This window comes from Ornithorhynchus anatinus, chromosome X3, assembly GCF_004115215.2.
Source record: "Ornithorhynchus anatinus isolate Pmale09 chromosome X3, mOrnAna1.pri.v4, whole genome shotgun sequence".
Classification (NCBI taxonomy): Eukaryota; Metazoa; Chordata; class Mammalia; order Monotremata; family Ornithorhynchidae; genus Ornithorhynchus; species Ornithorhynchus anatinus.
The window spans coordinates 27082629-27096008 of record NC_041751.1 but is presented as its reverse complement, the minus strand read 5'-3'; the positions used below and the strand labels follow the sequence as shown (position 1 = coordinate 27096008).

Below are 13380 nucleotides of genomic sequence, written 5' to 3'. Positions count from 1 at the left end.
TTCCTACCTGTAACTTTTTTTGGTTTCTGTCTGCCTTGCTAGATCACAAACTCCTTGTCTAAGTTCTGTGAGGGAGGGGATCTTGTCTTCTAACTCCCTTGTACTCTCCCAAGCCCTTAATAATGTGTTCCGCACAGAGCAAGCACTCAATGCTATTGATCGATTTCATTTTGTCTCCTGTTACCTTTTTCAGCTGTTGGTACACAAGCTGTTTAACAAGTTTACAGTGGAAAGTCTCATACCTTCATCACTGACTTTGATGCATGCACCTCCGGATACCAGAAATATAAGCGAGATAAATCTGAGTTCCATGGAAATCAGTACATTCCGAATTCGACTAAGATGAGCCTGATTTTCAAATCGAGAAGAATTGGTTTTTGTTTTTTTTTCCATTTGATGTGCAATAATGAAGCACACTGTTAATTGCAGCTTCTGGGTACTGTGAGGCCAAGCATTCTGCTTTTTTTTTTTTTTTAACCCAGCACAGTATGAAAGCCGTGCTATAAACAACGTTTTAGTTCTTTACATGAAATACCACCATTGGGATAAATTAATGCAACAAAGGAAGAAATCTCTAAGGACATTAACCTCTAAACAACAGATTGAATCTCAGGTTAAATGCTAATTAATTGTTTCTGTTTGGGGGTTGTGAGGAGGTTCTTAAAGTATTTGTTTTGCTGATCCGTGGATTAATTTATGTAAAAATTACAATGTTGAATTCCCCATAACAGTTGTAACTGAAATGGAATAAAAAAAGCTGTTGGGTAGGAGCTAATGGCCAAATAGTTGCAACCGTGCATAAGAGTGACAAGAATCTCAATTGATACCCTGCTGTGGAGATTTGAATTCCGTGGTAAAGTGCAATCTAAGAACCTTTATGATACAAATAATTGACTTTCATACCTTTCTCCTCTTTACCTTTTCTTCCTGCTGTACCCCACCCATATGTAGTTTGGGAGATTCCAGAATTTGAAGATTTGTCTTGTAGTAGGAAAAAAATAGGCATATTTATATGCTTTTTCATTACCTGGCAAAATAGGTGCAGTTTATTCACTGTCACTTCAAATGTGAAGTAATCCCATCAATACCATATCCATAAGGTGTCTTTTTTTTTTTTTTTACACATTTAAGTACTGATGTTCTCATGTGAGGTTTTCTATTTCAAGATTACCATATCAAGATAAATGTGCCTTATTTTTTGATATGTCTTGCTAAATCTTTTTGGTGTCCACATTACTGTGCTTTTGTGTGTGGGGCGGGTGGGCAGTTTATATAATACTTAAATTGTGTACCTTTCGTTTGACAATGCTGGCTCCACTCTGATCTGTGTTGTGTCATTAAATTTGTGCTGATGTTATTCTAAACATTTTGACTATTTGAATGTATTAGGATGTCAGAAAACAAAAACAGGAAGAAAAATACGGTTAATCAAAAATGTGCTGCTACCAAGGAAACTGCAACTGGATGCATAGATTTCAATGGGTAAATCCAAGCAATCCCTGCATTTCACAGGTTGTCAGCTATCACTGATTTGAATGTCAGAGTAAAGCACCAGGGCTCATCTTGACATTAACCTTATTAAGGAATGTCTTTTCATCTGTTTCAGATAGCTTTGGGGTAGTGAGATCAAGTTGATACCCACAGTCCATGTGCCAAAGTGGATCGTCTTTTTTAATACATATCATTTTGTGATTTCAGTGAATACTCCGATTCCTATGGATTTTAGATTTTTTCTGAGTTTGCTGTTAATTTACTTTTAGCTTTCTGTCGATTCTCACTTCCCTAAACGATAAAACTGAAATCTTGTTGCTGTTTCCCTGGGTGGCTTGAGTTTGGATTTCAAACTGTGGCTTTCTACTCATGATTTAACTACTCAGAATCTGGTTAAAATTACTTTATATACAGTAAATAAAATCCCCTCTACCAGTGTAATGTCGGTGTGGATGACTTCATACACGAAACATGGATTGTTGTTGCCTTGGTAAAATCTTGGAAAATTCTTCCTTTTTGTTGAAATCTACAGATCTTAGAATTGCCAGCAGAAAGTTCCAATAAAAAGATCAGTGCTTTCATTGCATCTTAAAAGTTTCAAACCTTCCTATGGGAGATCACTGTGCTCTGTGGTAAAGTGGTTATTTGTAATCTTTAAATTGTGATCAGCTGTAAAGACAAGCATCTTGATGCAATACAATTATTTTTGCCTCTTGTAATTATTTTCCTTATTGATCAGGATCTTGTATGAGTTTTTCATGTGTTGTCACCAAGTGTTCAATCAAAGTGTAAAAGTTATCCTGCACCAACAGGTTTCTGCTTTTTCTGCTTCATTTTAAGATAGAACAACAGGAAAATGAACCTTCTCCTTAAGTCGATTCTGATAAATCGGTTTTAATAATTCTATATCCTGTGACATTCGCTTTTAACTCTACTCCTTTGGTGGCAAACTTGGTGACTGTTGGTTGCTTATGCATTTACTATGAATGTACAGAGACCATCTTGCCCATTACATCGTCCTCTTACAGTTTTTTCCGTAGCTATTAATGATGTGTGAGAACTGTGTGGCTTAATTTCCGTAAATTCTGATGAAAATGCAGTAAAAGAAATGTTGTGAAACACAGTAATGACTTTCCATGTCGCTTATGCCTCTTTTGAAATGTTTTAACATTCCTTTGTCTTAAAGATCTTCGCTTTATGACCTTGCTCATATTTAAGGTGATCTTAATGACCTTGCTCGTACTGTCCTTGAAACAAATAGGTGGTTTTTGATATTTTCTCTTGGAAGGTTTTATATCTTTTTGGGGAAATGTAATATAAAAGCTCTAATAAAAGATAATCTTATGGTGTCTCTGCTGTCTTTTTGACTAGTTTTTTATTTCCACATTTGCCCACTCTGACTCTTTTTGACTAAACATCTCTCTCCCTCCTTGTGACTGTTTGAACACCTGGTTCTGGTTCCTCTTCAACTTCAACAAGTGGCAGATTGGGACCTACAGCCTGATTTTCTGTACTCTCTCAGCCTTGATTGACTTAGTCCAGGACCTTGCCTCCCCCAGACAGCACACTTCTCATTTTGCACATTTCCTAAAGTTTTCTAAAAGGTGGGGGAAATGATTTCTAAGGAACTTATTAAAAAAAGTTAAAAGCACCAAGATCAAGTGTTAAAGTTCCCCAAATCTTCATGTAACAGCCAGAAGCAGAGATCTTCCGAAGTACTTTCTCCCAACTGGGGCCAGTGTAGCTCTCACTTCTGGATTTCAGCCTGCCACTGGGCTTTTGTCTTTCAGGACCTGATCTCTCTATACATCTTGAGGTATTCACACTGGTTATGCCAAAATGAGCTATGAAAAGATGAAATCTTGCTTATTTCTCTCCCAAGCACTTAGTTTAGTGCTCTATACACAGTAAGAGCTCCATAAATACAATTGATTATTTCACCTACAGGAATGACTTTTTCTCCAAAACAGAAATATAAAATGAGAGTAAAAGACAAAACTCTTGTCTTTGCAAAAAGCCAACAAAATAGGCCATCCACTCCCTGTGGAATATCTTCTTGATGGATCCTTTAAAGGATGAGGCAGAAAACCCTTTTAGGAGTTCAGAATTTTTGCTATTTTAATCTGTTGGAGTTGCAATTGAGAAATGTATGTATGTCATTAAAAAAATAAGCCTACAGCCTTAATGTAATTATTAGTCAACCTCGACAGCTGTTCAAAATGCAGTCAATGTTATGATAGTGCTGCATTACAGTAAAATGTCTGTGGTCAATAGCATACCACCAACTGCAATCCTATATTACATTATTATTATTATTGTATTTATTAAGCACCAACTGTATTTCAAGCACTGCACTCAGCCCTAGGGTAGATACAAGCTCATCAGGTCAAATAGTCCAAATAGGAGGGAGAGGAGGTATTTAATCCCCATTTTGCAACTGAGGAAACAGACACAGAGAAGTGGTAAGTTTTGCAAACTCACACAACAGACAAGTGGTGGAGCTGGAATTAGAACCCAGGTCCTCTGATTCCCAAGCCCGGGTTCTTTCCACTAAGAGAAGCAGCGAGGCCTAGTGGAAAAAGCATGGGCTTCGGAGTCAGAGGACCCGGGTTCTAATTCTGGTTCTGCCAGTTGCTTGTTGTGTGACCTTGGGCAAGTCACTTCACTTCTTTGCACCTCAGTTTCCTCAACTGTAAAATGGGGATTAAATACCTGTTCTCCCTTCTAAGAATGTGAACCCCAAGTAGGACAGGGACTGTGTCCGACCTGATTAACTTGTATCCACCTCTGCACTTAGAACAGGGCTTGACACAAAGTAAGAGCTTAACAAATGCAACAATAAAAATAATAATAATACACTGCCTCCCCAGTGCTTTTATTGCCAAAACACATCACATTATCTCAATTGAGGCCTCTCAACATTTCTGAGAGGTAGGGCAGGAATCATTTTCTCCATTTCACAGATGTTGAAACTGGAGCTTGGGATGGTTATGTGACATTCTCAAGGTCACAGTAGGCAAGTGGCAGAGTCAGGACTAGAACAACCACAATATAATTCTTCCACTCATATACTTCCTGCCACAGAAGGGTAAGTCCTGGCATCTGCTAGTCTTTGTCCATCGTCACTTCATCCTCACCTGCTACAACTCTGCCGTTTCCTCAGCTCAGCAACAGTATTTCTCCTCCCTAATGGCGGGTCCATGGCCCAAGCACTATACAGTCTCAGTCTAAGGGAGGCAGGTGCTAAAATAAATCACCAGCAAAACACAAGCAACAGGAAGCTACCTGTCTGGATGTGGCCTCACAACAAAACTAATGCACACATTTGCTGCTTTCACATTAGACTGTAAGCCCATCAAAGGGCAGGGACTGTCTCTGTTACCGATTTGTACATTCCAAGCACTTAGTACAGTGATCTGCACATAGTATGCGCTCAATAAATACTAATGAATGAATGAATTATACACCATTTCTTTCTAACCCATAAGTTATTTTGACACATGATAAGTGTAAGCAACTCTACAGTGGGAACACTTGGAAAATAATTTCATTTCTTTCTGCAAACAGCACCTAGGTCCTCTCCTGGGGCAATAATGTATTTCACAGCAAATCCACCCATAGAGGAAAATAATGTGGCATTAGGGAGTCAAACAGATAGCAAGAGAATATCGATTGTCTAGTACCTTAGAGGGATGGAATATTTTATCAATAATCACTGTCTCTGACTGCCATCAAGGAAGGACAGAGCCATTGCCATCTAGACTTCTAAAATATCACTAGTTGATAAATGTGCAACATAAGCCCCATCGCTCCACAAAATGAACTGTAATTTTCCCTTCAGTAGGAGAAAAGAGTAAGTTCAAGATTAGTTATGCATTAAACAGTCCATTTGAGGAGACTAATTAGGAAAAGAAAGACCTTGAAATGGAAGTCATGGAAAAAAGGAAGCTGATGAGCCATTTTGGGAAGTCATTTGTCCTTTCTGATCACACACAATAGCATTTTGACTGCCAGTTTCTGGAGAAAGAGTGGATGTTAATCCAAGGCCTAGGCATAAGGTCCAGAAATGTCTTGGCACCACAGAAATGAGACACTGTTCATTCAGCACATTCAGAGCATTTTGGATACTCTATTTTCTCTGGCAAACTGGACTTCTAAATTGATTTTGAGAACAAAGTGCTATGAAACAGGACTGGGATAAGAGGTTATTTTATCCCTGGATCCTGAAGTCCTGGCCAGTTTAGAAGGGGCTAGAGAATACCTTACAGAGGTTATAACGAGTCAGTATCATTGTGAACAGAACTGCTAGCAAAAGCATATGAATTCCATGAAATCTTTCCCCAGTTTCTGGAAGCCACAAAACCAGCGCTAACAACATATTGACCAAAATGTAATCCATCCAAAAGCCACTTTGGTTTAATATTGGATGTTTTCATTCATGCATCGTTAATCAAATGCAAGAAAGTATTTCTCACATAAGTTACATGCCTCTTAGTTTTAGTACTGTGCTCATTTACAGAAATCCATATGCTGTATTTTGTTTTTCTATGGCAAAAATAGGTATTTTCTCTCTGTCTCTCTTCCCCCACCCCAACTCCACCAGACTTTGACATCTTAACATGCTGGCCTCAACCACAAAATTTTGTTACCAATTACTTCACCAGAGGACAAAAGCAACATTAATTTAGAGCATCTTTCACTGAAGTGGTTCATCTCTGAAGAGAAGACAACTCTCATCCTGTCTTACTAGCTTCTTTTTACAATGAAATAGTAGGTTTTAATGTTTAGAGGATAAAAATTGTAAATCAAAGGTGTGTATCTTTGGCGGGGGTTGGGCAGGGGGCAGGGGGTCCTCTAAGCATGTATTCCCCAATAAATCGCATGCCTTCCTGAAGTGACACTATCAAAGGTATTTATTGAGTGCTTACTATGTGCAGAGCACTGTATTAAGTGCTTGGGAGAGTGTGCTATACAACAAAATTAGCAGACACATTCCCTGCCCTTAACACTGCTTCTGCAGTGATTACCAGCAGATAAATAAATGATCCAAGGCAGCCTCCTTTATGGCGAGAGAAGCTGTTTTTTGTCTCAGATAAACGTAATCAGTAGAGTCGATCAGATTCTAAATTTTTCCTGTCATCAGAGTCTCACAGTTCAAGAACCATTCTTGTTCCATCGGGTTCCATTATGTGGAGCCCGATAGAGTGGCACTATTTAAACAATCGATAGTTCAGAGCTACCGGTGGGACCAAAGTTGCCTTCTGTTCCAACAGTTCGGCCATCTTCTCCGTTGGAGTGTTCTGAAAGCATTTTTGGCACTCCCCTTGTACTCAGTGCTGTAGGGGAGACCTGAGGGAGTTTAAGAGAAGTGCTAAGTTGCCATTGCAGGGCCTTCATTTTTCCCCTACTGCACTACGTCAGAATGGATTTGATAGCTTCATCTTTCTAACGGGGCCATGTAGTCCACGTGTCCTTAACCAGGTCTGGGGAAGTTTCTCACTCAAACTCACTCCTGAGAGGAAGCACTAGAGACCCCGTGTCTCTTGGGGACATCTGAAGAGCTAACTGGCTCCCGGTCCCTACATTTAGAGTTTCACCCTGGATGCCTTAAAGGACCTGTGGTCAATCAATCAACTGTATTTAGTGAGCACTTACCATGTGGAGAGCACTGTTCTGACCATGTGGGAGAGTATAGTGCATTAGGGTCGAGAGACACGTTCCCTACCCACAAGGAGCTTATAGTCTAGGAGGGAGACAGACTTTAAAATACATCATAGATTCAATAGTATTTATTGAGCGCTTACTATGTGCAGAGCACTGTACTAAGCGCTTGGAATGAACAAGTTGGCAACAGATAGAGACAGTCCCTGCTGTTTGACGGGCTTACAGTCTAATTGGGGGAGATGGACAGACAAGAACAATGGCAATAAATAGAGTCAAGGGGAAGAACATCTCGTAAAATCAATGGCAACTAAATAGAATCAAGGCGATGTACATTTCATTAACAAAATAAATAGGGTAATGGAAATATATACAGTTGAGCAGACGAGTACAGTGCTGAGGGGATGGGAAGGGAGAGGGGGAGGGGCAGAGGGAAAGGGGGAAAAGAGGGTTTAGCTGCGGAGAGGTGGGGGGGGTGGTAGAGGGAGTAGAGGGAGAAGAGGAGCTCAGTCTGGGAAGGCCTCTTGGAGGAGGTGAGTTTTAAGTAGGGTTTTGAAGAGGGGAAGAGAATCAGTTTGGCGGAGGTGAGGAGGGAGGGCGTTCCAGGACCGCGGGAGGACGTGGCCCGGGGGTCGACGGCGGGATAGGCGAGAACGAGGGACGGTGAGGAGGTGGGCGGCGGAGGAGCGGAGCGTGCAGGATGGGCGGTAGAAAGAGAGAAGGGAGGAGAGGTAGGAAGGGGCAAGGTGATGTAGAGCCTTGAAGCCTAGAGTGAGGAGTTTTTGTTTGGAGCAGAGGTTGATAGGCAACCACTGGAGTTGTTTAAGAAGGGGAGTGACATGCCCAGATCGTTTCTGCAGGAAGATGAGCCAGGCAGCGGAGTGAAGAATAGACTGGAGCGGGGAGAGAGAGGAGGAAGGGAGGTCAGGGAGAAGGCTGACACAGTAGTCTAGCCGGGATATAACGAGAGCCTGTAGCAGTAAGGTAGCCATTTGGGTGGAGAGGAATACGTACTTAAGTGCTGTGGGGCTGAGGGTGGGCTGGATAAAGGGTTCAAATCCAAATGCAAGGGTGACACAGGAAGAGGGAGGAAGGAAAATGAGTAAGGAAGGCCTCTTGGAGGAGATGGGATTTGAATATTGCTTTGAAGGTGGAGAGAGTGATCATCTTGTTGGATATGAAGAGGGAAGCGGTCAGCAGCGAGACAGATGAGGGCTTCCCCACTCCTCAAGAATCTCCAGTGGTTGCCCATCCCCTTCCACATGAAACAAAAACTCCTCACCATTGGCTTCAAAGCATTCAATCACCTTGCCCCCCTCCTACCCCTCCTCACTACTCTCCTACTACAACCCAGTACTCACACTTCACTCCTCTAATGCCAATCTTCTCACTGTACCTCAATCTTGACTATACGTCACTGACCCCTTGCCCACATCCTGCCTCTTGCCTGGAACACCCTCCCTCCTCATATCCGACAGACAATTCCTCTCCCCTCCTTCAAAGCCTTATAGAAGGCACATCTTCTCCAAGAGGCCGTTCATTCATTCATTCACTCAATCATATTTATTGAGCACTTACTGTGTGCAGAGCACCTTACTAAGCGCTTGGAATGTACAATTCGGCAACCGACAGAGACAATCCCTGCCCAACAATGAGCTCACAGTCTAAAAGGGGGAGACAGCAAAGCAAAACAAGTAGACAGGCATCAGGACCATCAAAATGGATAAATAGAATCGATATATACGCATCATTCCCTTTCCTCTTCTCCCACTCCCTGCTGTGTTGTCCTGACTTGTTCCCTTTATTCATAAGCTTGTTGTGGAAAGGGAATAAGTCTGTTATTTTAGTTAACTCTCCCAAGGGCTTAGTACAGTGCTCTGCATACAGTAAACACTCAATAAATACAATTGACTGACAAAGGAATTTTTCTGTTCCTTTCTTCCACAGACCTACTCATCATATCAGAAACTTGTGTACCAAATTGGTTGGCTAGCTGATAAAGGGTACCCAAAAGTTGTAATTTATTTGTATTAGTGCCTGTCTCCCTCCTAGACTGTAAGCTCATGTGGGCAGGGAATGTGTCTGTTATATTGTACTCTCCCAAGCTCTGCACATAGTAAGTGCTCAATAAATATAATTGAATGAATGACTGAATGAGTGAATGAAAAGCTATGTAGTGATGTGTGCCTTCTGGAGGGATTTGAGACGTGGCTGCCCAATCAGTGAGCTTTCTCAGATGTACTGTCCAACTCGTGGCTTTGGGATGGCTCTACAAGAGGCACATTGGGTTTCTAAGAATGACAATTTGTGGGCAGGGTGGGGGTGGTCCCCCCTCAGACCTCTAAGATGTAGAAGTTTTTACCAATGAAGAAAAACCAAAGAGAAATGAGGCAATAATAAATTAATAATGATGGTATTTGTTACGCACTTACTATGTGCCAAGCACTGTTCTAAGCACGGGGGTAGATACAAGGTAATCAGGTTGTCCCACGTGGGGCTCTCAGTCTTAATCCCCATTTTACAGATGAGGTAACTGAGGCAAAGAGAAATTAAGTGACTTGCCCAAAGTCACGCAGCTGACAAGCGGCAGAGTCAAAATTAGAACCCAAAACCTCTGACTGCAAAGCCCGTAATCTTTCCACTAAGCCCCGCTGCTTCAGTACTTGCTTGCTGTCACCTTGGGCAAGTGACAACTTCTCTGTGCCTCAGTTTCCTCATCTGTAAAATGGGGATTCAATACTTGTCTTCCCTCCTACCTAGATTGTGAGCTCCTCTGGGACAGGAACCATGTCCAACCTGATTATCTTGTATCTACCCCAGGTCTTAGCATAGTGTTTGGCTCACAGTGAGCTCTTCTTGTGGACAAAGAACACGTCCACTAACTCTGTTACACTGTACTCTCCCAAGCACTCAATAAATACAGTTAACAAATGTCATCATCATCCAAGGGTTAGAGACTCCTCAAAAAACATTGCTGCATTTCCCTACTAGGTTGCGGTGTGACCTCCCAAAGATGGCACCATTGCAACTGGGCCCATTTGGTAGAGATGGAAGCTGCACTTCCTTACTATTTATTAGGTTGCACACAGCAGCAAGGAAAACACAAGACAATTGGGTGATTCGATGGCAAAGGAAATCTCTGGTGCTGACTGGAAGAATTCCTTTAGCAACAAGTGTAATACCATGTGTCAAGAAGACAGGCCAATTTTGGGAAAGGTTTTTTGTTTTTTTAATGGTACTTCTGAAGCTCTTACTATGTGCCAGACACTGTACTGAGAACTGGGTTAGGAACAAAATTATCAGGTTGGACACAGTCTGTGTCCCACATGGGGCTCACAGTGTTAATCCCCATTTTACAGATGAGGGAACTGAAGCCCAGAGCAGAGAAGTGACTTTCCCATGGTCACACAGCAGGCAAGTGGAATTACAACCCAAGTTCTCTGACTGCCAAGCCCATCCTGCTCTTTCCACTAGCTCCTGGAGAGCTTAACAAATAAATTTGTACTGAGCTTTAAAAAAAAAAAAAAGGGCTACATAAACATTTTTCTTTGCCTGTTTCAGATCATGTTAATCAGGGAGGCTTTGAAAACAATATTTTTGTGGGTAGCCCAAATTCGTCCATACCCATTAGTTGCTCAATTAGGCGAAACAAACTTTTCATCGCATGCCAGAGGCTTAATTTAATTTGCTGGGGATCTGCAGCTAACCATATCTGCAAAGCCCGGCATTTTTTTATTTTTTTTTTAGAAATTTCCTCAGAGTAGTAAGACGAAAGCTCTTAATCACCATGGAAATACTGAAGCAGACAAAAAAAAAAAAGGGTCCCACCATGTTTTAGGAGAGATCCTAGGGTGAGGGGGTTAGTTGAGTCTGTTGAACACACATGCTGTCAACTCAGCTTTCTACAGCTCCTTCACTTCATTCTCAGTGCAACAAAACAGGTATAGAAAAGTTAAGGGATATGCTCAAGGTTCCACAGCAGGCAAATGGCAGAACCGAGATTAGAACCCATGTCCTCTGACCCCCAGGCCTACGTTCTGTTTATTCATTGAGTCTCACCAATGTGCTAAGTATGAGCCATTAGAAGGCTATCAGTAATGGAAATGTTAGCAAAAGAAAGAGGTAAATTTAAAACATGTGCTGAAGTATGCATGTCATTTCAAACTCTCTTCCATGTAAACCAAGAGGCTAAGGGCAAGAAGAACCAGGTTTCTCCAGAGGGCCCCAGGGGAGGGAAATGGAGATCTTTTTGTTGGTATTTGTTAGGTGCTTACCGTGTGTCTAACGTTATTCTAAGTTCTGGGGTAGGTACAAGTTAATTAGATCAAACACAGTCCCTGTCCCTCATGGGACTTAACATGTCCAAAACAGAATCTTCCCACCCAAACCCTGTCGTCCTAACTTTTCCATCACTGTAGACGGCACCACCATCCTTCCTGTCTCACAAGCCTGTAACCTTGACTCCTCTCTCTCATTCAACCCACATATTCAATCTATCACTATATCCTGTCGGTTCCACCTTCACAAAAATCGCTAAAATCCACCCTTTCCTCTCCAAACTGCTTCCACGTTAATCCCATCACTTATCCTATCCCACCTTGATTACTGTATCAGATTCCTTGTTGACCTCCCCGACTCCTCTCTCTCCCCACTCCAGTCCATACTTCACTCTGCTGCCCAGATCATTTTTCTATAAAAATGTTCAAGTCCATGTTTCCCCACTCAAGAACCTCCAGTTGTTGCCCATCCACCTCTGCATCAAGCAGAAACTCCTCAACCTTAGCTTTACAACACTCAATCATCTTGCCCCCTCCTACCCACCTCGCTACTATCCTACTACAACTCAGCCGGCACACTTCAATCCTCTAACGCAACTCTACTCACTGTACCTCCATCTCGTCTAGCTCTCCATCACAGAATGCTCTCGCCCAGAACGCTCGCCCTCCTCATTTCGGACCATTACTTTCCCCTGCTTCAAAGCCTTAAGGCACATCTCCTTCAAGAGGCCTTCCCTAAGCCATTTCCTCTTTTCACACTCCCTTCTGCACCAACCTGATTTGCTTGCTTTATTCACCATCTCTGCAGCACTTATGTACATACCCACAATTTATTTATTTATATTAATGTCCATCTCCTCCTCTAGACTATAAGCACAGGGCAGGGAATATGTTTGCTATATTGTTGTGTTGTACTTTTCCAAGTGCTTAGTACAGTACCTTGCACACAGTAAGTAAATACAACTGAGTGATTGAGAACAGGTATTGAATCCCCATTTTACAGATGAGGAAAAATGGAGTTGAGCAGTAAATACAATAGGCTCTGAGAGAGGGAGAGAGAGAAAGTGTGAGAGAGAGAGGGAGAGAGAGAGAGAGAGTGTGTGTGAGAGAGTGAGAGAGAGAGAGTGAGAGTATAATTTCTCTATGAATACACGAATACAAACACACATACTAAAAGAGCACGCTGATTTGTCCTAAACGGAGGGAGGTGAAAGAGACAGGAACAGGAGACCCAGGAGATGGCAATGATCTCTTAGTCGTACGTGCTCACATATCCAAATACCAGCAACAGGGTTAAGTTCTTTGCAGGTGGTTGGCCCATGTGAATAAACATGAGGTACGTTAAGAAATTAAGGAAAGATAAATCTAGCCCAAGTCTTCAGGAAAGCATTCCAGTGGCGAGATCTATTGGACTGTGAAATAGTCTTCCAGAGGAAAGGGCAGGGATCTCCATCATTGGAGACGTTTAGAACCAGAGTAGCCTGAGCGTTTGCTGGATTATTATCCAGCCGGGAACCATTCGGCCCTGGAAGCAGGTGGGGGAGAGAGGAGGGAGACATAAGGGCAGGTGGGGTAGAGTCTGTGAGCCTCACACTGGTGGTTCTGAATTTCTCAAGTTCTGGTCAGATGCTCTTAATATTTTAACAAGCCCATTTTAAGGCAGGGTGCATTTGGTGGACACGATCATTAGCTGCTGTTGTGGGAATATCTGGGATTCAGGGTCAGGTGGGAAGTTTAGAGCAGGCAGGGTTCAAGTGACACTCCTCTTACCTTTTCGAACAATCTGGACACGGTTCAGTGGGCAGGAGAGGTGGCAGAGGAGCTGGAGGAACAGCAGATGCCTCGCAAATTTGTCACTTTTTATTAAGTCTGAAAACTCCGCCGTAAGAATTTCAGGGTACTCCTTTACCTGCCCAGCAAAGTTACCAGCTTGATCAAAAAGCACAACATG

General features: G+C 42.2%; 1 protein-coding gene across 1 annotated transcript in view; it reads left to right on the top strand.

Annotated features, from left to right (window-relative positions):
• MAN2A1 (mannosidase alpha class 2A member 1) overlaps positions 1 to 2842 on the top strand; it is a 159213-nt gene extending 156371 nt beyond the window's left edge. The window contains exon 22 of the mRNA XM_029053956.2: positions 194 to 2842. Within this exon, the coding sequence (XP_028909789.1) occupies positions 194 to 346 (153 nt within the window). The 3' untranslated portion in view covers positions 347 to 2842. The remainder of the gene's footprint in view (positions 1 to 193) is intronic.
• The last annotated feature ends 10538 nt before the right edge of the window (positions 2843 to 13380 follow it).